The sequence below is a fragment of the Dermochelys coriacea genome, chromosome 6 (assembly GCF_009764565.3).
Source record: "Dermochelys coriacea isolate rDerCor1 chromosome 6, rDerCor1.pri.v4, whole genome shotgun sequence".
NCBI lineage: Eukaryota > Metazoa > Chordata > Testudines > Dermochelyidae > Dermochelys > Dermochelys coriacea.
The window spans coordinates 33,738,322-33,758,780 of NC_050073.1; the positions used below are offsets into that span (position 1 = coordinate 33,738,322).

The following is a 20,459-nucleotide window of genomic DNA, read 5'->3' on the forward strand; positions in this document are numbered from 1 at the left end:
TGGACTCCAGGATCTATTAAAAACTTTCTAATTTTGAATAATTGAATAAAATCTGTGACAAAAATGCCAACAGCAAATCCAGAGCTATACCATACATATCACAATCTTTACAGTGCAAGGTTCTTTATGAAAGTGCATAGGCAAAAATTGTGTGTCTTCACAAACCTGTATTTCTGGAAATTTACAGAAGTTGACAATAGGATTTCTTAACTAATCATAGGCACAAATCTGCCATCAGTTCTCCATGTACTACTTCCACAAACTATCCCACATCCCCATTTGGACTAACCAAATGTAAATGAACAAGCAGAGCCTAAAATAATTTTATCTATTGTAGCTTCCATGCAAGGAACACATTCCTGGACATTTTTAAATTGATGTATTTGGTTCACAAAGAACTGTGCTACCAGTACTCAAAGACAGTGATACAATGGATAAGGAAATGGGAAAAAATTAGTGTTGCAAAAGGCATTATTAGTAAACCTTTTTATAAGGAATAGTTTAAGGTTGAACATTCAAGCTTCACATTCAAATTGTTTGTAAATACTTTAATTATTAATTTCAGTTAGTTATTGCCAGTTCCATATATTTTGCAATGGTTGGCTATGATTAATATATTAACAAACATTCAAATGAAGGTATTGCAAATATGTTTCTCATGCAGAAAACAGCATTTAGTCCACATGTGAGATGCACTAACACAATCAAATCAAAACAAATACAAAAACCACCAAGCAGTGAGCAAGCAATCAGACAGGTTTAAAAAGAAAGCGGCTTTTTTAGAAAAAGCTTTAAAAAAAATGAACCTGGAACTAATTTTCATTCATCGCTATAAGACTTTCAAAAGAACTGTGTCAAGGTATTTTAATCTCTTTTAAAATAAACTTCATTCTCACTTTTTGTAATAACCCCAAACAAGTCTGAATGAAAATCTATTTCCTTACCAAAATGTTATCCCCCTTATTTACCTCAATGGTAAAAAGAAGAAGCCGGCTTTCAAACAAAACTATCTCCCCAAAACTACAAAGAGAAAAATGAAAAGGAACACATGCACAAAACTACTATCACATTGGCTTTACATGCAAATAAAAAAAATGAAGGTCAAAACTAAGGCTTTTTAACCTTGACAGTGTCCTTTTCAAGTCCAGCTATTTGATTTAGCAACCTATGAGATTTCATATTTGTTTGAAGTGATAAATCAGACTCAAGCTTTAAGCAGGGCTAATAGCTGTCTGCTTGCTGCAAACAATGAAATATTTGTCTCATGTACATTATGATAAAGCAACTGAATGTAAACAGACATTGAATTATTGCTGCAGAAGTGCATTTTAGCTATAATTTGTGTGAAAACGAACATTAAGAAGATGCCAAAAGTGAATCTCGAGGCTTACGTTTTTCTTTTAGCTTTCTCCTATATAGTTCCGCTACGATGGTAAATGGTAAAAGTCAAATAAAGTTTGTAGAAAAAGCACAGATTAGATACTGTATGGCAACTCAGTCAGAATATGCATTCAAGCATAATAGGTACATCTTGACATTATTGTCCTTGTGTATCTCAGAAGAAAACCAAAAAGTTTGACCAGAAAATTTGGCAATATTTTTAGAGGAGATGTTGCTATTACCACATATCATTCCATTTAAATATATACCAATTCAGTAGCTTCATTAGGGCACTCACAAATTTAGACCCTGCTCCTGATCCTCTTGGAATCACAGAGAGTTTAACCATTGACATCAGTGGGAGCAGGAATGGATCCACAGTTGGAAAACTGAAAGGTGTGGCACTCTTGACTAACTGGTAGTTAATACTCATTTTTAAAAAATTCTTTGAACATCTTGTAGAAAATCTCAAATTACTCTCCTAATGGAAAAATTCCTTTTCAATTAATTGTTAAAGGTTCGAAACACTGTTAGGGAAACTGTATTTTCTAGTGTCATATACCAGCCTTGTAACACTCAACATGCACAAACTCTACAGATGACTAGCACGAGACACTGCTAATACAGTGTTAGAGCACTGCCTGAATAGGTATTCAACCCCCTATGGAAGATACAACAGTAAAGGGCTAGATTGTCTCCTTCGCTTCTGGAAAAGGAGACACAGCAGTTCTCTTTGGGAGGGGGAGCAGTGGTGAGGGAGGGAGTCATGTGCCTATAGCATCATCTCCTTCTACACCCTGGTATCCAATGGCAGCTGGGTGAGGTCAACACTCCAGGGAACGTTGGTGAAGTTGGCTGAAAATGGAAGGGGAGTGAGGGAATGGGACCAGTTCTTCTGTGTAGCATTGTTCCCTATTGACAGTGCAGATGTACACAAAGGAATCTGATGGAGATTCAGTCCAACCAGGGGATGATGCAGTCCTAACAAGTTATGATTTTGAATGTTTGAATACACAGGGGTTGCACATGGCTATTACTGGGAAGTCATTATGACGCTATATGATTGGAATATGACCATTTATATCATTAATATTACCACTGTTAGACAATTGCAACAAATCTTGTACAAAGTATGTCATGTAAGGTATCAATGAAAAAGTCACAATTTATCAAATATGATTACCCTGGAAGCATCTCTATTTTGCCTCTTTCCTGCTCTGATCTCTGGACCACGGTCTTACATGAAAAGGAGCATTCTAATCAATGGACTGAGGACCTTCCAATCTTATGGAAGTTACCAGAGACTTTACAAGCCAACATTCTGTAACATCACTGCTTCAAACCTGATACAAGAACTCTGCAATGACTGTATGTATTTGATTTCCTTAACCATTTTAACTCTCTCCTTTTTCTTTAATCTTCTAAATAAACCTTTAGATTATAGGTACTAAAGGATTGGCAACAGCATGATTATTAGATAAGATGCGAGTTATATATTGACCTGAGTATGTGGCTGATCTCTTGGGATTAGAAGAACTCTTTGTTTGATGAAATTAGTTTTAAATAACCATTCGTTATACAGTCTAGTGTATGGGTAGAGAAACAAGGGGTGGGATGCCTAAGGAGACTGCATGTTAACCAGTGTGGTGAGACAGAAGTTTACTTTTGTTTGTGTCTTGATATATCTAATAATAGAGTAACCACTATTTTGGGGGTAAGTCTGCTCTATTTCTCAGGAGGTTGTCCTGAACCTGGTATTCTCAGCTGTGATACACAGAGGCACGGTGACAATGATAAATAACAGTTTGGTAACTTTTTAAAAAGGTAACTAGAAATATCCTTTCATAGAACTTTGAGATTAATATATTACAAATATATGGCTAAAAGGAACATTAAATGGTCTTTCAATTTAGAACAAAGTTCTCTACATTAGAAGTTTTAGTGCTCTGTGGATACCAAATTCTCTTACTTGGCCAGTCAGTAGAGTGTTCTTTCTCCCATCCCCCCGCAAAATTGTAGAAGGCAGTACAGTTGTGTCTCCTTACATTGCTTTAAATGCTGAGCAGTTTCTGCTTCACAGAACTGAAGACAAATGTTTTCATTTCAGCTTTGATTTCTCCCCTATCCATTCTTACCTCTTTCTGCAATTTCATTATGTACCAAGGTCCTAGAGAGCTGACTCTGTAAACGTTCAATTTCTGCATCTTTGAGAGCTAACTGCTCTTGAAGCTGGGCTATTTCAGCCTGAAAGAACAGAACAGAAATTCAGAATGTCATCATCACTGGATACCCACTTATTCTCAATTCCCAAACAAAAAGTCACTTCACTTGACTCCAGGCCCTGATTGATAATGTCTTTTAATATTATGAAACGCTTAGAACCTTAAAAATGCCACCTATCCTGCAGGAAGGATATTTTTTTTTACAGGTACTCACTGTTTTTCAATGGTATTAGCCCTGCAGAGCACGAAATATGATAGTGGGATTTTAAGGATTCAGAACTGTACAGCCTGATCAAATACAATCAGGCTGTTTCCTTGGTAAGTAATCTGGGAATAGACAGAAAGCATTAAGGGTAATTGTTTTCCTGACAGTTTGTACAAGGCTTTACTTGGGCCAGCAATATAGTGCTAAAAGGGAACTCACAGTCATTTGCAACAGCTACTCCAAGAGAGCAGAATATTTTCCCAAACTTTACCCACATTTTGGAAGAGAACCCTGCATTTTTCACCGTAGTCATGGGTCACTTTTATTATGTTAATTGTATGTTTGGATTAGGTGTAGCTTCTACTGTTGTGATACAATATTTCTGCATCCATCGTATTAAAAAAGAGAAATAATCAAACACAAGAAAAGTGTCCTGGGTTGAATTCTACTAAGTTTGACCACTGCTGTCAGATATTTGGGAAAACTTGCTCTTACCTGCATCAGATATTTTAGATGGCAATTATGGCAGAAGTAATGCATGGGCTGAAAACCAACTATTCATATGGATCAAAACACAATATTTAAGTTACACACATCAGAATTCAGGCTGCCCTTATGACTGGGTAAAACCACACACACTAAAATTTCACAAAAATCCAGCAGGGATAGAAATACAGACTTGCCCAACTGGCAACATAAGGATACTATTATCTCATGTTAGCCCGTCTGAGAGCAGCTGGCTACTTGAGAAAGAGCATCATTTTTCAGATTTTTGTGCATCTTTAGAAGCACTTAAAGTATTTGTCTCAGTAAAAATTTACTGTGATCTATCTATGACATTTCTAATAGACAAATCACTTTAGTATCTAGCATCTTGAATGAAAGGTGTTACTAGGTCCTCAAGACATTATAGTTAAGAAAAGCCCATGATGTGACAGGGAAGAAGGGGAGATAGTTTAGTTTAGTAGGTGAAAACACATTTTGACATGAAGGAGCAGGCAGCTGGGTGGCAGCAAAGGCTCACCATTTCTGCCATCAAGTCCCCATGGAGTATAGGAATTCAGCTTACTAAACCTCTGAATGATTACCATGCGTTCTTAGTGACTAATGTGCTTTATATATCCCATCCAGGGAGATATTTCAAATTTTTATTTCAGTAGCTGGAGCAATAGGAAGACAGAAGTGCAGACTTCCTAATAGCAGATTTGGACTCGTCTCCTCAACCCGATTCTTCAATCTTGGTTTCTCCTAAAAACTCCCTTCTTTCACTCAATTGCATATAATCACCACAGTTAATTTTCCTCTTCCTTCCCTGCACTTATATTTCTTTCCAGTCCCATATTTTCTTCCACTCATTTCTCTCCATAAGTCTATTTCTCTCTCTGCCCCCTTTCCTCTGCCTCCACACTCCTCCACTTTTCCCTTTCACAGATGTCATCTCTGAAGATAATAGACCACACATTGTTTTGACAAAACATTTATCAAAGACCTAGAAAGTTCATTGTCACTGTTTCAGAAGATGGATTTATTATTGTGATGGAATACACCCCTGTATACACACTACTGTAATAATCTTTGTAGAAAGATTATTGGGTAAGATGTGAGTTATATATTGACCTGAGTATGTGGCTGATCTCTTGGGATTAGAAGAGCCCTTTGTAAGATATCATTTAAAAACTCATAATTTGCTGATCAGTATTGTCCTGCTAAAATATGTGTGACAACATTGTTAAGATTCCCCTGTATGATGTTACTAACACATGTTCCAAATCACACTGACCTGCCCAGGCAGAAGTCAGGTCTGTCCTAAACAAAGAAAGGAATGTGTGCTTGTCTTAATTTGCATTTATGCAGGAAACAGAGTCATCAACCAGGGAGGGAAAATGAAGGTAAAAAAACCCCCAAACCAGCAGGGATTATTCTTCCACATACTCTTGTCTCCTGACTTTCACATCAGGGCTCCTCCTCCAGAGTTCAACGGCTGTTTACTTTTGTCTTCTCACATGCAGAAAATGAAGTGGGCAGGGAGACAGAAAAAGGGGAGCTTTGGGATGTTTGTCCCTCTGTTTTTTAGTTTTAGTTCCCCTCTTGCGTTCACACCCCTCTTCCTGCCAAAGAATGGCTGCTTACCCAGGTCACTGTCCAACTGATTTTGTTGATACCTGGCTGAGGCATCCATTTGTCTTTTGTATCTGAGGAACTGGTTTGGTTAGCTTCCCCAAATAAATATGCATTAGTAAAATCATGCAGTAGACTCTTATAACGTTAACATTTTCTCAGGACAATCATGATCAGCGAATTATGATTTTTCAAATGATACCTCGCAAGATGTACTTTGTACAAGATTTATCATAGTTTTGTAAAAGAGGTGAACATAAGGGTATAGTCTGTCACAGAATTATATTAGCCTTTTTTATAACTGCATCACATTGTTCACTCACTTTCAATCTGCGATCCACTATAACCCCCAGATCCTTTTAGCAGTATTACTGCCTAGCCAGTTATTCCCCATTTTGTAGTTGTGTATTTGATTTTTCCTTCCTAAGTGTACTACTTTTCACTTATCTTTACTGAATTTCATCTTGTTGATTTCAGACAAATTCTCCAATTTGTCAAGATCATTTTGAATTCTAATCCTGTCCTCCAAACTGTTTGCAACCCCTCCTAGATTTTATAATCAAACTCTTCACTCCATTATTCAAATCAATAATGAAAATGTTGAATAATATTGGATTCAGAACAGACCTCTGGAGGACCCCCAGAAATACCTCCTTCCAGTCTGACAGCAAACCAGTGATAACTACACTTTGAGTACTGTCTTTCAACCAGTTTTGCACCCACCTTATAGTAATTTCATTTAGACCACAATTTCCTAGTTTGCTTAGGAGAATGTCATGTGGGACTGTGTCAAAAGCTTTACTAATAATCAAAACATATCACATCTATTGTTCCCCCACACCATCCATTGGGCCAGTAACCCTGGCAAAGAAGGAAATTAGGTTGGTCTTGCATGATCTGATCTTGACAAATTCAAGTTGGCTACTACTTAGTAACCTATTATCCCCTAGATGTTTACAAACTGATCGTTCAATGTTCCAGTATCTTTCCAGGTATCAAAGTTAGGGTGACTAGTCTAACTGCCTGGATCCTCTTATTTCCCATTCTTAAAGACAGGTACTATGTTTGCTGTTCTCCAGATCTCTGGGACCTTACCCATTCTCCATGAGTTCTTGAAGATAATCACTAATAATTTCAAGATGGCTTCAGCTACTTCATTAAGTACCCTTAGGGGAATTTCATCAGTCCCTGCCAACAGAATACATCTAACTTTTCTAAACAGTCTTTTACTTATTCTTTCCCTATTTTGGCTTTCATTCCTTCCCCCTTGTTATTAATATTAATTGCATTAAAAGGCTTTTTAATCTAGTGGGGAAAGTCATAACAAGAACCAATGGCTGGAAGCTGAAGCCTGACAAATTCAAACTAGAAATAAGGCAAACATGTTTAACAAGGAGGGTAATTAACCATTGGAACAAACTTCAAAGGGAAGTCATGAATTCTCCACCTCTTGATGTCTTCAAATCAAAACTGGATGCCTTTCAGGAGTCCATGCTTTAGCTGAACACAAGTTATTGGACTCAATACTTGAATAACTGGGTAAAATCCAAGTTGATCCAATGATCTGTTCTGTCCTTACATTCTATGAAATTTACTCATGTGGTACACCAAAACAGCTCTGCATTTTTCCTCCCACTGCTGTCTCTGTCTGCATCTGTGAAACGGTGACTTTTAAGCTAGAGAACTTACTCCAGAAGCTAGTAACCGATATAGAAAGAGTAAAATAGAAAGCCTGAAAGGAAGGCTTAATCATGGAACAATTCCTTTGTTAGCCAATATATTAGTTTTTGGGAAAAGAAAAAGAGAGGAGAATGGGGTGGTAGGAAGAGTAAAAGTCCTAAGTAAAAGGATAGCAAAACTTTAAAGGCAAAATCTGCATTCAACAGATTGTTCAAACAAAATTGTATTTTATAGTCATCAGTGAAATATATTAAATATTTTAAAAAAAGTAAATATTGAGGGAAATAGGGAGTATCCACTTCCAAGTTGGAATAAGTCTGTCTTTCATAAGTGCTAAATTTACTGCTTACTTTGGTTGCTTTTAATTTCCATTCATATTGGGTTCGTTCATTTTCCAGCTCTTCCACTTTAATTTTGAGATGTTTGAGTTCCTGAAGCAAACCCTGCAAAAGAAAAAGATAAAGAACAGCTAAAGAAAGAGCTCAACCAAGTATTTGTTTTCTAAGGACACAAATTAAGGCTCATCCAGGACACACTACAGTGAATGTGGAACCATCCATGCAAAACAAACTTTTCCTTGTTATCTGTGCACCCTAAAACAAGTGAAAGCTACTTTGATTTGCTATATTATTAAGTGGAATCCTTTCTGAAACTCTCTAGCCAAAATTATGACCAACTTTGCTTGGTTGTGTAGGAAAGATGGCTGACTCTGATGTGTTCAGTTGCATAGCAATGAAAGTGGTCAGGTCCACTTATATCCATGTTATATTGTACCAAGGGTTCCGTTCGGAGGCTCTTTAAAAAAATCTAGAAGACTGAAATGCTGCCCAAGAGTCTCCTAAAATTCACAGAAAGGAAAAAGCCCCCTGCTGGTAGGTATTTAAGATACCTAAAATACCAACAGATGAGGCAATATTCAGCAGACAGGCACCATACACAAACACTTTACAGACAAATAAGACTATGTCCCTACCTGAGGAACTGATGATAGAGAGACCCGTCAGTAAATAGAACGTTCCGTGTTAACTGATGCAGCCAAGAGATGCATTTACAACAACTAAAAGATTCTCGGCAGCTTTATTAGGATATATCTACACGGGGAGTTTTAATGCAAAGCTTTTTGCTGCATGGCTGATAACGCACCGTACACAAGCTGCACCAATAGTGTTCACACAGTTTGAAACTCCTCCAGGGACTGGTCCTCTAGAGCTAGCTTCTCAGTGTCCTCCTCTTCTTCCTCACCCGCGTCTTGCTTTCACTGTTGCTGAATTTCCTCCTGCTGATGGAGGAGCTGTTGCTGCTGCCATATCCTACACTCAGTGGTGCGACCTGTAGTCTCCAGACCGAATTTGTTTGGCTTTGAGCGCTATAATACACACCAAGCAGTCTGTGCGTACTCACAGCCGCCATCATGTTGAGCAGAGCATTTCTGGCCTCGGAAAACCAGTGTGGGCTTGGTAGGAACAAATCGTTCTGCAGAACTGGGATGACCAGCAGTAGTGAGAAAATTTCAGGGTGGGAAGGCCTACATTTTTTTTTTTTTAGACAATTGCTGAACTGACCTTCGAGCTTCATTGACAGCGTACCAACATGCTGTACCCCGTGCCCCTAGAGAAGCAGGTCACCATTATGCATCGGGAAGCTGGCCACTCCAGAATGCTGCTGGTTGGTGGCAAACCAATTCAACTTGGGGAGATCAAATGCTTGGGATATTCTCATGCAGGAGTGTCATGCCATGAAAAAGGTACTATTGCATCTAATATTAAAGCTGGGTAATGCTCAGAAGACTATTGGGAACCTCATACATGCAGAGCCATCAAACTATCTGGGAAAACCTATAAACCCAACTCCTATCATTTGCCCCCTCCCGGCCCCTCATTCCCCCACTAAGGCACAGAATTTATGAATGAGAAGGGATAGCTCTCCATGATGTTCGAAGGACTGGTTGACCACCATGGTAGGATTACAGACATAAACATTGGGTAGACTGGAAGTGTACATGATCAGAACTCAGGCCTTTTCAAACTAATGAAAGGAGGACTGTGTGGACCCAGGAATACTATGGACATTAACAGTGTAGATGTTTCTCTGGTTATTCTGGGAGACCTGTCTTAAGTCCTGCTTCCTTGGTTAATGAAGCCATTCACAGACCACCAGGACAGAATGACAGAGCTTTTTAACTATACACTCAGCAGCTGCAGAATGGTGATCAAGTGTGCATGTGGCTGTCTGAAAGGGAGATGGTGCTGTTTGTGGAATACATTGGAAGCAGCAGAAAAAAGCGTGCTGAGCATTATATCAGTATGTTGTATTCTATCCAATATTTGTGAGGATAAGAGGGAAAGCCTTAACAGTGGGTGGGAAGATGAGGTCCAGATCTTGCTCAGCGGTTTGAGCAGCCAATCAGGTATCCCACAGAAAATGGAAAGACCCAGAGACATATTGTTTGGAATGCCCACTGTTCTTATTTTGAGTCTCATCCCTGAAAACATGTGGCTATACAACCAGCCATTAGCCCCTGAAAGTGGGATTCAGGTTCACTGGGTGGTGTAAGTAGGGCCTTGTTCAAGTACTTTTGTGAAACTCCATAAATTATTTTACCATTGTTTAAAGGGATTTCTAATTTTCATGCAGTGATGAGTCATAATATATGAATTTTAAATGGTTTTGCTTATGAAACAAGAAAGAGGCATGTAACAAATCAAAAATTAAGTTTTTACTGATGCAATACTACAGCAGCTTTTAATCAAAAATATATTAAACAAAACAACAGTGCAGCCAACACTGAAAGTGCAGTGCAGTACAGAACAGCTGGTGGGGAGGAGGGGCTTAAAGTTACGGGCGAGAATGCCTTTGCTTCTGTCTCTTCTTGTTCGTGGGATTTCTGGGATGGAGTGCCGTCGTTCAAAGTTATCAGGGGCACTGGAGGACTCAAAAGAGCTGGGCTCTCAGGTGCATTTTTCTTCGGTGCCCAGAGGTTGACCTCTGCAAGGGGAACACTGCTCCAGGGGGGTGGAGCAGGGTAGAGTTGCAGGTGGCCCCAGTAACTTGTGTTGTCCAGGGGCTGAAGAACATGGCTGGGTCCCACCTCTCTGGGCTGCAGCGCCTGCTGTCCTAGCACCACCATACAATGAAGCAGCGTATTTTGGCTTAATATAGTCTCTCTGAACTGCCTCTACATCTCCCTGTCCTTTTCCATGCTCTCCTTGGTTATGGTAATGCTTTCCCTGGTGACTGTGATGCTGTCCTTGGCCACTGCCAATGTCTTGTTTGACAGCTCCATTTTTTTCTCCTTTTGGCTCCTCAGATACTGCCTCCACCACTCACCCATCTTGCATTTTTCTGTGGGACTCTCCAATAAGCTGTGCAAACATCTTGTCCAGGTCTTCCTTTTATGCCCCCTCAGGTTGGCCAGGCACTCTGCCATTGACAGAGGCCCTCTCCTTAGTGGTCTGGCTGCAGGAGAATGAAAAAAAACAAAGAGTGGGCTATTGTTTTTTTTTCCAGACAGGCCATGATAGCATTTTTAAAATACGAATTACTGACTTTTCCTCCTTGAGATTCTTCCCCATCTCGGGGGAACCTCAGAGATGATAAGAGGTCTGTGTGTGCGAAAGGTCCTGGTTGCGCTGGAATTTTAGTGCGTACAATGTATGCTGTCTTGCCTTGCACTGTGTCTCGTATTGCTGGGGACAGAGGAATTATGTTCCCGGTCATGCTTTGCACTTTTGTTTGTGCGTGGGAGGTGGCTCTGTGCTGTCATAGGGGCATCAGGGCATGAGCTGCATAGTAATCCCCTCTACATTCCCTTTGTGCTGTCCTGAGTCTCGATGACGTTACACTGAAGAGACTAGGAGGCAGAGAATAGCCTTATTCAAAAGACAAAGGGCAGACCAAAGAGATACACTATGAAGATATTCACCAAGATGGTCCCCCAGAAGTGCTGTTGGAATAGAAAGGAGTTGCAAGCTATACTGGGAGGAATGAGCATGTGGCAATCCCTATAATGTGAGAACCAAAATCAAGCCATTTCTCAGTCTTAAATTCTGCTTTATCTCGCTGGCAGACATGGAGAAAATCCAGAGAAAAATAGACAGGGTCCTGCACTAACTGTCAACTACAATGTACAGGACACTTCTACCTCAGTGAGGAGCACTACCTTTTGTATTTGCACTGGGCATTCAATGAGCATTTATATCTCATGTAAACTATGCACACTAACCAAATTCCTTTTCCTGTAACCAGTGTTTCAGTAACTGTTGTATTTTTAGCACAATGACTATATTAATTATTTGAATCGGTCATGGGAGGGGATGGGGTAGAGGCTGCGGCTGTGCCATGCTGCTAGCTGCTATTCTGAGAGGACAAATGGGTGACGGTGGAAGGGGGTTCGCCAGGCAGGACAGATGAGGGAAGGTGAAAGGAAAATGGGCAGACAGGTACGTACCCTTCGTGGAGTGGGTCTGAAGACTGTTGATGGTCCGGCTTTAGGATGGAAAAGAGGCCGAGTGCTCAAGTGGAACAGCTGCAATCTTGGGAATCTGTGTGTGGGTGTGTGTGTGTGTGTGGGGGGGGGGGTTTGGGGGGTCTGAGTGAGAAAGGGAAGAAGGTGGGGGGGAGAGGGGGGAAGGGGGCTTGGGAAACTCAGAATGGCTCCTAGTTTATATCTGCCTAAAAGGAGCCATGGGCCACCCAGACAGAAATCAGCACAGCAGCATAACAGAATTAATAAAGTAATAATAATATTAATAATAATTAATAAACAGTAAAGATAAGTACTTACATGCTGAAGTTCCCCCCAGAGGATGTGCTTCTTTGGTCCCGGCCTGGGTTACTGGCTGGGATTTGGGCTCAGCTGATAGAGGGCAGGAATCGGGCTCTACAGCTACAGGGCAGGAACTGGGTTGATTTTCACCTGGCTCTCAGGGGACAGCTCTTCTCTGCCCTCATCCCACTCATCTTCCAATGAGTTTTGCTGGTTGCCCTTTGACTGGGAGAAAAGTGCTGGCAGCAAGATCCAAAAGTTTTTGCTGGTCTGTCCAGTTCTTTGTAAAATGGACAGCTCACATGTCTCCTGGTGGAGTCTTCCTTGCATCCCTCATTTTAAGGTGGGCCCTCCTGAGCTGCGTACTCTTTCTCCAGCACTGCTTGGTGTCCTGATCATGACATTTCGCGGACATCTGCTTCACAATTTCCAAAAACAAAAACAGCTCTTTATCTTGATGTCTGACCAAAAGAGCTTCCTGCACTGACTCTTCTCCCAGATGGCAATGAGATGCAGTGTCTCAACATGGCTCCAAGCAGTAGCACAAGGCAAGTTGTGGGGATTGTGGAGTGGAATTGCTATAGTACTGCAAGAATATTGATATACTCGAGCCCAGGAGCAAATGGGCAAAAGCTGGTCTCATGGCTAGTTTTAAATGGGGGAGGGTCTGTTCTGGGAATTTGAGCACCAGGGCAGGAGGTGCACACAGCTACATAGACAGGCCAGTAGTGGTTGACTTCAAAGCCCTGAGGGATAGCTGTTGGAGCAGTGCATGCATATGAACAAAAGATCGAACTAAATCAATTCGTAGCAAACTTAGTACACTTTGCTAGAGGACTCCAGAGTTTTGCTGTACATGTGGCGTTAATGCACTGTGATGCATTGTGTCATGTGTACACTAGCGTTATAGAACCAGATTAACTCAACTTGAACTGGTTTTAAGCCGCCAGGTAGACGAGTCGTGTCTGTTTAATCCATCAGTAGATGGACACTTCAATCTTCTCTGCTACTGCTCAGAGTTTTCTTGTTCTTCCCTGCCTCAAAGAGGCATTGTGAAGATAAATACATTACATTTGTTAAAGATTGTAAGGGGCTCAGATACTACATTATGGGGCCCTTATAAAGTCCCTCAAATATCTAGATAAGACATATAGAGGGAACACAGAGAATACTCCGTCTCCCTTCTAACAGCCAGGGTGATTTGGTTGGGGAGGGGAGGCTCTGCTTCAAATTTATTGGACAAGTACTAGCTGAAGGCTGCTATAAAAGATGACACCTTGAGGAGGATACCAGAAGAGCATCAAGATAAGAATCTCAGCACCTTCCCATTTCCCAGCAGTTTAAGAGGGATGGAGGGTTGGGAAGGAGGGACATTTCAGCTGGGCACTGCCTCTGTCTGGTATGTTTAGTCACTTGGCTGTCATTTGTGTGAGTGGCAAGATTCTGAAAGATTAAGGGGGAAGAGGAGCATGGTATTTTGGGATGAGAGATCTGGGAGGCAGAAGTGCATGAGGAGACAGAAATTACAGAAGAGGAGGTAGAGAACACAACATAGGGGAAGAGTTATAAGGGAGTGGAAGCAGAAAGAGGAAATAGATATGGAAGACAATGAAGGAAATATACATTATGATCTACAAAGAAAGAAAAAAAAAGAAAAGAAAAGAAAAGAAAAAAGAAAAGAAAGATGAGGAAGGTTAAAACCAAGAGAGAAAATAAATCTCATTTAATAAATAAAAGAAAATTGACCATATTTTACAACAGCACACAACAAACAACACATAACCATTTTATTACTTTAAATTACAGAAGGTGTGGTTCTGGAATATGTATGAACAAAATCACCAGTATATTTTACTAGGGAGTTTAGTCCACAGTAGTTACATTTTTCAAGCTCTGATTTTAATGAATAGTAATGTTTTGTAATTTATCATATTGAAATGCAACTTTTGTTGCCTTTTACGTTGGTGCCTGGTTTACCTTCACCAGGTATCCAAGCACAGGGGTTATCCTTGTCACTGAGCCTACCCAAAGCTGTCCAGACAGGATCCTAATGACCTCCATCTATCTGGCCATATCTTGCCTCTTGAATCCTTCTCCTCCTTTAAGATGATTATAAACTCAGTGTTCATTCTCTGAGACCAACATTACTGATGAACCTTGGCACTGGCATCGAGGGGGCACTATTTCCCTGAACTTACATTTGTAATGTGACAAACCCTAAACCTAATCCGAACACATGGATCTCACATATTCGTGTACATTAAGGAACCCTACCTATGTCGCAGGGCAAACAAGAACAATAGTTTTTCAAATGTGCATTTTAAACATGAAGCCCCATTCATGATGCTGTTCATACCTTAATATAAATGCCAACCTTTTTCTCCAATGTGCATTTCATATGTACTCTAATGACTCACTAGTCAGTGCCAGACAGAAGTGAATTATTAAGCAAGAAACAGCAGCTGTATGTTTAATAGGTACCAAATCAACAGACAATAGTTATAAAAAAAATCCTATGAAAAAAAGTGACAGAAAATTTTTTGAAAACAAATCAACAAAAATCAAAATACCAAAACCCTCTGTCAACATGAGCAGATATAGTTCGGCTTTCCAGAAATGATTCCACAAATAATTAAGGAACACTGCAAATGCAGCAACCTGGAACTAAAAAGTAATCTTAATAGGCTTTCAAGCATGCCAGTGCCACTCCACCTCCATTCATATTTAAGCAGCTTAAGCAAAGTACCTTTTGCCCTGACACATGAAGTGGTTTTGATCACATAAAGTGAAGGTTTATACTGTAAAAATAAAAAATATTTTATCATAAGCACTTGTTTCAGAGAATTAAAAAAAGTTGCTTCAAGATTTTTAATTTTTTAAAAGTACAAACTGAAGTCTTTTACTGAGTCTTTTAATTAATTTCATTCTATCAAAACACATACAATGAACAGAATGAAAGGAAAAGCAAATTATTTCTGCAAGTGTGCTAAGCACTTCTTAAGTGGCTCAATGTATTCAGTGTGTCAATGCATGGTTATGCTGACATACATGGTGGCAGATCACCACAGAAAATATGCTGCAATACAAACAAACATAGTTCTATTCTTGGCATTCTAAAATAGAACTGCTATGACAAAATGCTTTTGAGAGTTAAAAGCAAAATACAAACTTTATAAAAAAATGAGGGCCATATTTTGCTCTCATTGAGATCTGTGCATTGGTAAAGCAGACATCAATAAGAGCAGAATTTGGCATTAGGTTTATTATTAACACAGCACACTGTCTAAAAAAAAAGTCACACAGATTAATGCCTATTGTTCACAGCATAATTCTGGTTAGTGGAATTCAGTTTTTGTGAGAAAGGGGAAATGCACAAAATTATGCTAAAGTGTACTTCTCATACATCACATAGGGAGCAATTCTTCTGGGTGAGGCTCTCTACCACTGATCTTGTGCTGGCCTGAGGACCATTAGCTGTCAGTTCAGGTTTTCTATCTTGAGACTTTCTTTCCTGGATTTTACTATTAATTTCCAGCTGTAGTCTACACATCTGTTCCTGTAGCTCACTGATCAGGTTCACTACTGACTGCAAGAAGGAAAGAGAGACAGGTGAGAAAGAAAATGAGGGGGATTAAGGAAGAAATAAGGGCAGGAAGCATAGAATATTTCACAGTCACAAGACTATGGAATACATGAAGCTGGGAAGAGACTAACTACTAAGAAACAAGCCTGATTTTTCCCTATATGAGATAGATACAAATTGGTGTAAATCTAGAGTAGCTCCATTTAAGTTAGTGCTCATATACCAAGGGGATGGATGTTTTAGAAACATCCAAGACAGAGAAGTTAGTGGAGTTACTTGTGATTTACACCAGCATGAAGGAGATCAGAATTTGGCACCAGGTCTTTACCAATCTGCCCAGCAGGATACAGAGATATAATGATAACTGGAAACCATTCTGTAACATTGGCCAGTCCTGATAACTGTTCTGGAGCAATTCTGGACCACAGCCAGATTTTTTTGTTGTTGCTGAAACAGGATCAGTTATATATATTAATATATGCACCCAACATCATTTACTAGTAGAAAGTTGCCATGTGATCATTCTGGACTATAATCTACTCTGTCATATAATTTATGATTACAGACATCCATGCCAAAGGAAATCCTGCTCCAGAAAATAAATTAGTTGACCTCCATTCTACTAGCACAGGGGTGGGAAAACTACGACCCACTGACTGGATCCGGCCTGCCAGCCGTTTTAATCTGGCCCTAGAGTTCCCCGCTGGGGAGCAGGGTCTGGGGCTTGCCCCGCTCTGGCGCTCCAGACAGGGAGCAAGGTCAGGGGCCGCTCCATGCGGCTCCCAGAAGCAGCGGCATATCCCCCCCTCCGGCGCTCCAGCCAGGGAGCAGGGTCGGGGGGCTACTCCACGCGGCTCCCAGAAACAGCGGCATGGCCCCCTTCTGGCTCCTATGTGAAAGGGCAGCCAGGGGGCTCTGCTCTGCACACTGCCCCTGCCACAAGTGCTGCCCCCACAGCTCCCATTGGCTGGGAACCGAGGCCAATGGGAGCTGCGGGGGTGGCACTTGGGGTGGCGGCAGCATGCAGAAAAGAGCCCCCTGGCTGTGCCTCCATGTAGGAGCAGGAGAAGGGACATGCTGCTGTTTCTGGGAGCTGAGGTAAGCGCCGCCCGGAGCCTGCACCCTTGAGCCTCCCGCCACACCCCAACACCCTGCTCCAGCCCTGATCTCCCTCCTACCCTCCGAACCCCTCAGTCCCAGCCCGGAGCAAACTCCTCATCTCCAGCCCCACCCCAGAGCTCAAACCCCCAGCCAGAGCTCTCAGCCTGCTCCCCCCACCCCCCACACATACACCCCCGTCTCATCCTGGAGCCTCCTCTTGCACCCTGAACTCCTTATTTCTGGCCCCACCCTGGAGCCCACACCCCCAACCAGAGCTCTCACCCCCTCCTACACCCCAACCCCAATTTTGTGAGCATTCATGGTCCGCCATACAATTTCTATTTCCAGATGTGGCCTTCAGGCCAAAAAGTTTGCCCACCCCTATACTAGCAGGTCACTTTATACTAGCAAGGATAAGAACAATAGGTCCCTAAACCATCCATTCTGCCATTTAGCCCCACCAACCTGGGAAGGTTCCTGAGGTTAAGCAACACATATTGGAGAAGCCAAAATGATGCTCTAAAAGGGAAGGCACCAGAATGATAACACAATTTTAAAATAATCCTATGTAAATACATTCAGATGGGGAACAGCTTCCCTGGAACAGTCAATAAAACACGACACTTCTAGTTATGGGAAGGAAGCCAAGTGCAAGTCTGTAGTAAAAGCTATGTGATGTTCTATTCACCCTCCTTAATTAAATGGCTCATAATCTTCAATGCTTCCTCAGAGATTACAAAAATTTGGAATTGCTCTCTTAATATTCATGTATATTGATATTACGTATTTTACAGCTTTTCATTTTTCCTAGGTAAAGTAAATCTTATGACATTAATCAATCACGTAAGTGAGTGGGAAAGTTAATGGGCAGCAGAACACCCAGAGAGATTGCAGACCTGCAAAGGGGGCAGATGGGAGATTTCTAATTTTTCTATTACAAAACATGAAAATCCTCTTAAAAGTTTACACTTCCCTGAAACTCTCCTGCAGTGCAGTAAATGCAGAGCTAGCTAAAATTGTAGTAGGGATCATTGAGAACTTTTGTGCAGGGGAGCAGCTTACTGGGTCTAGGCATATAGTATTTCAAACAAACAAATACTCTACAGAATCAACCAAAGCATACTAAAGGCACAGAACACTGGAAGCAGGATCAAAGGCTTTAAATATACCCTCCCTTTTAATTTCCAAAGGTATGAACATCAACAAGCTAGAGGAGTTATATGGCAAACAGGTATTTCATGCTAAGGCCATGCTACAGCAAAGCACAAAATAACTTTTAAGCACATACCGAAGTACTTTGCTGAACCAGGGCCTAAATATGTGCTGTTTTCAGATCCCTTCCTCCACTTAGCAGTGCTTTTATACTGCAGATAAAATTATGAACATACTCTAACATTTAGGAAAGGTTGCATGGCCTGTAAAGTCTGGGTATTAGTTCCTTTACAGATTTTGCTACATTGTGCCAGGACTGTAGGTAACAAAGCCAGTCTGCTGGAGCACCAGCTAATGCGAGTGGAACTGTATCCCTCATACGCTGAGAAGACTGAGTGACCACATCCATTAGTAACTTTGCAACAAAACAGCAGGCAGTGGGGAGGGAAGTGTTTCTGTAGCCAAGCCCACCATCCTATCACAGTACTGCCAGGGGAACTCCTGAAAAGCACAGGCTTTGTGTAAAATCAGAATACTACCCAGAGATTTTCCATGTCTGGATTTTGTTTCATTCTCACAGTCATTGCCACAACAAGGCAGCATCTTTTAAAAAACAACACTGTACTGGTAAATTCCTACTGAGTACTACTACTGCTACAGGCTGAGATTTTCAAAGAAGATTAAGGGAGCTAGGTACTCATCTTCCACTAACAAATTATCTCTAAGGTGCCACAAGTACTCCTTTTCTTTTTGCGAATACAGACTAACACGGCTGCTACTCTGAAACCTGTCATCTTCCACTGAATTTCAATGGGAGTTGGGTGCTTGCCTACCTCCCTTAGCCTCCTTTGAAAATCCCAGCTTTATTCTGCATTTGTCATTGGCAGGGACCAGGGAACACTATTAACCTTTGTGAGGCAGAGCCAAGCTAGGATTTGAAGAATCCTTGGTGAAATCAGATGTATGGGGCCCAAGCAGACTTCTGTAGGTATGGATCGGCACAGGTAAGGGGCTGACAGCTACTTTAGTTGTAGATTCCAGTCATGGCAATGCAGGAGTTTGGCGGCTGGGGGAAGATCTCGTCTGCTTTCCAACTCTTTTCCACTTGCTCCAGTGACTGGTTCCTGGAACCAGTGTGTCTGTGTGTCTACCCACTCTGGACTTGCCTTGGGCCAGGCCTTTTCTCTCTCAGCATTAAAGGCTGTTTAGCTTGAGTTTGGTTTGGGTCAAAGAGCGGATCTAAACTCCCCTGGACTTTGGGGAAGTTTAGAGCCAGAGCCAGATCCAGGATCAAACTTTGTGGCTCTGGGCTTTCTCTGAATATAAGCACAAACACAAGAATGTTCAGAAACAGTGAATGCGCCCTCTCTCTTTTGCCAATCTTTCCCCCACAGCACTCAGAATGGGCTCAGAAGATCATGCAAATGAAATCTGATTGAGGCCAAGTGATGCAAAAAACTGTATGTCAACTTTGCCTGTTAGCAGCTCCAGGACTGCAAGGCCCTAAACACCATAGTGATAGGCTCCTTAGGCCTGGTCGACATGGGGGGGGGATCGATCTAAGATACACAACTTCAGTTACGAGAATAGCATAGCTGAAGTCGACATATCTTAGATCGACTTAGAATCACTTACTTCGCATCCTCGCGGCACGGGATCGATGGCTGCCACTCCCCCGTCGACTCCACTTCCGCCTCTCGCCCTGGTGGAGTTACGGAGTCGAAGGCGGAGCGATCGGTGATTGATTTATCGCGTCTAGATGCGATAAATCGATCCCCGATAGATCGATCACTACCCGCCAATCTGGCAGGTAGTGTAGACGTGGCCTTAGAGATACAGACATACCTGAGATTAATGTGTTTCTTTTGGTTTTAATTTCTAGATACAAATAAAAAGTGCCTCTCTAAATAACCTTAGCCACAACAGATGAGAAATCATCATACATGGGATGTAACACTTCCTACTCAGCACTAAAATAGTGGCAAAGCAGAGATTAGTTGCTACTGTTTGTCTGATTTTTTCTTCCTATCCCAGTAAGCTCTGAGCAGAAAACAATTACTGAAAAAACAGTAAGCATTCCAAGATTCATTTTCCCATGGCTAAAAAATGTGGGTCCAATTCTGCCACCTGTCCTCATGTGAGTAAGAGCTCCAGGATATGGCACAAAGCTCCGTCTTTGCATACACATACTCCCATTGAAGTAGTTTTGCCTGTATGATAACTTCAGGAAATTACACTGTTGCTTTATTACAC

At 41.3% G+C, this 20,459-nt stretch overlaps 1 protein-coding gene across 14 annotated transcripts in view; it reads right to left on the bottom strand.

Annotated features, from left to right (window-relative positions):
- Positions 1-20,459, bottom strand: part of PPFIBP2 (PPFIA binding protein 2) — a 205,280-nt gene that overhangs the window by 43,237 nt on the left and 141,584 nt on the right. For 8 of the 14 annotated variants that reach the window (XM_043517362.1, XM_043517358.1, XM_043517359.1 and 5 more), the window contains 2 exons: positions 7,956-8,048; positions 3,516-3,624 (listed from right to left, as the gene is read on the bottom strand). In XM_043517362.1, coding sequence (XP_043373297.1) covers positions 3,516-3,624; positions 7,956-8,048 — 202 coding nt within the window. Of the gene's footprint in view, positions 1-1,391; positions 1,425-3,515; positions 3,625-7,955; positions 8,049-15,773; positions 15,957-20,459 lie in introns of all 14 variants that reach the window. The other 6 variants (XM_043517351.1, XM_043517352.1, XM_043517354.1 and 3 more) reach the window with 2 other exon arrangements.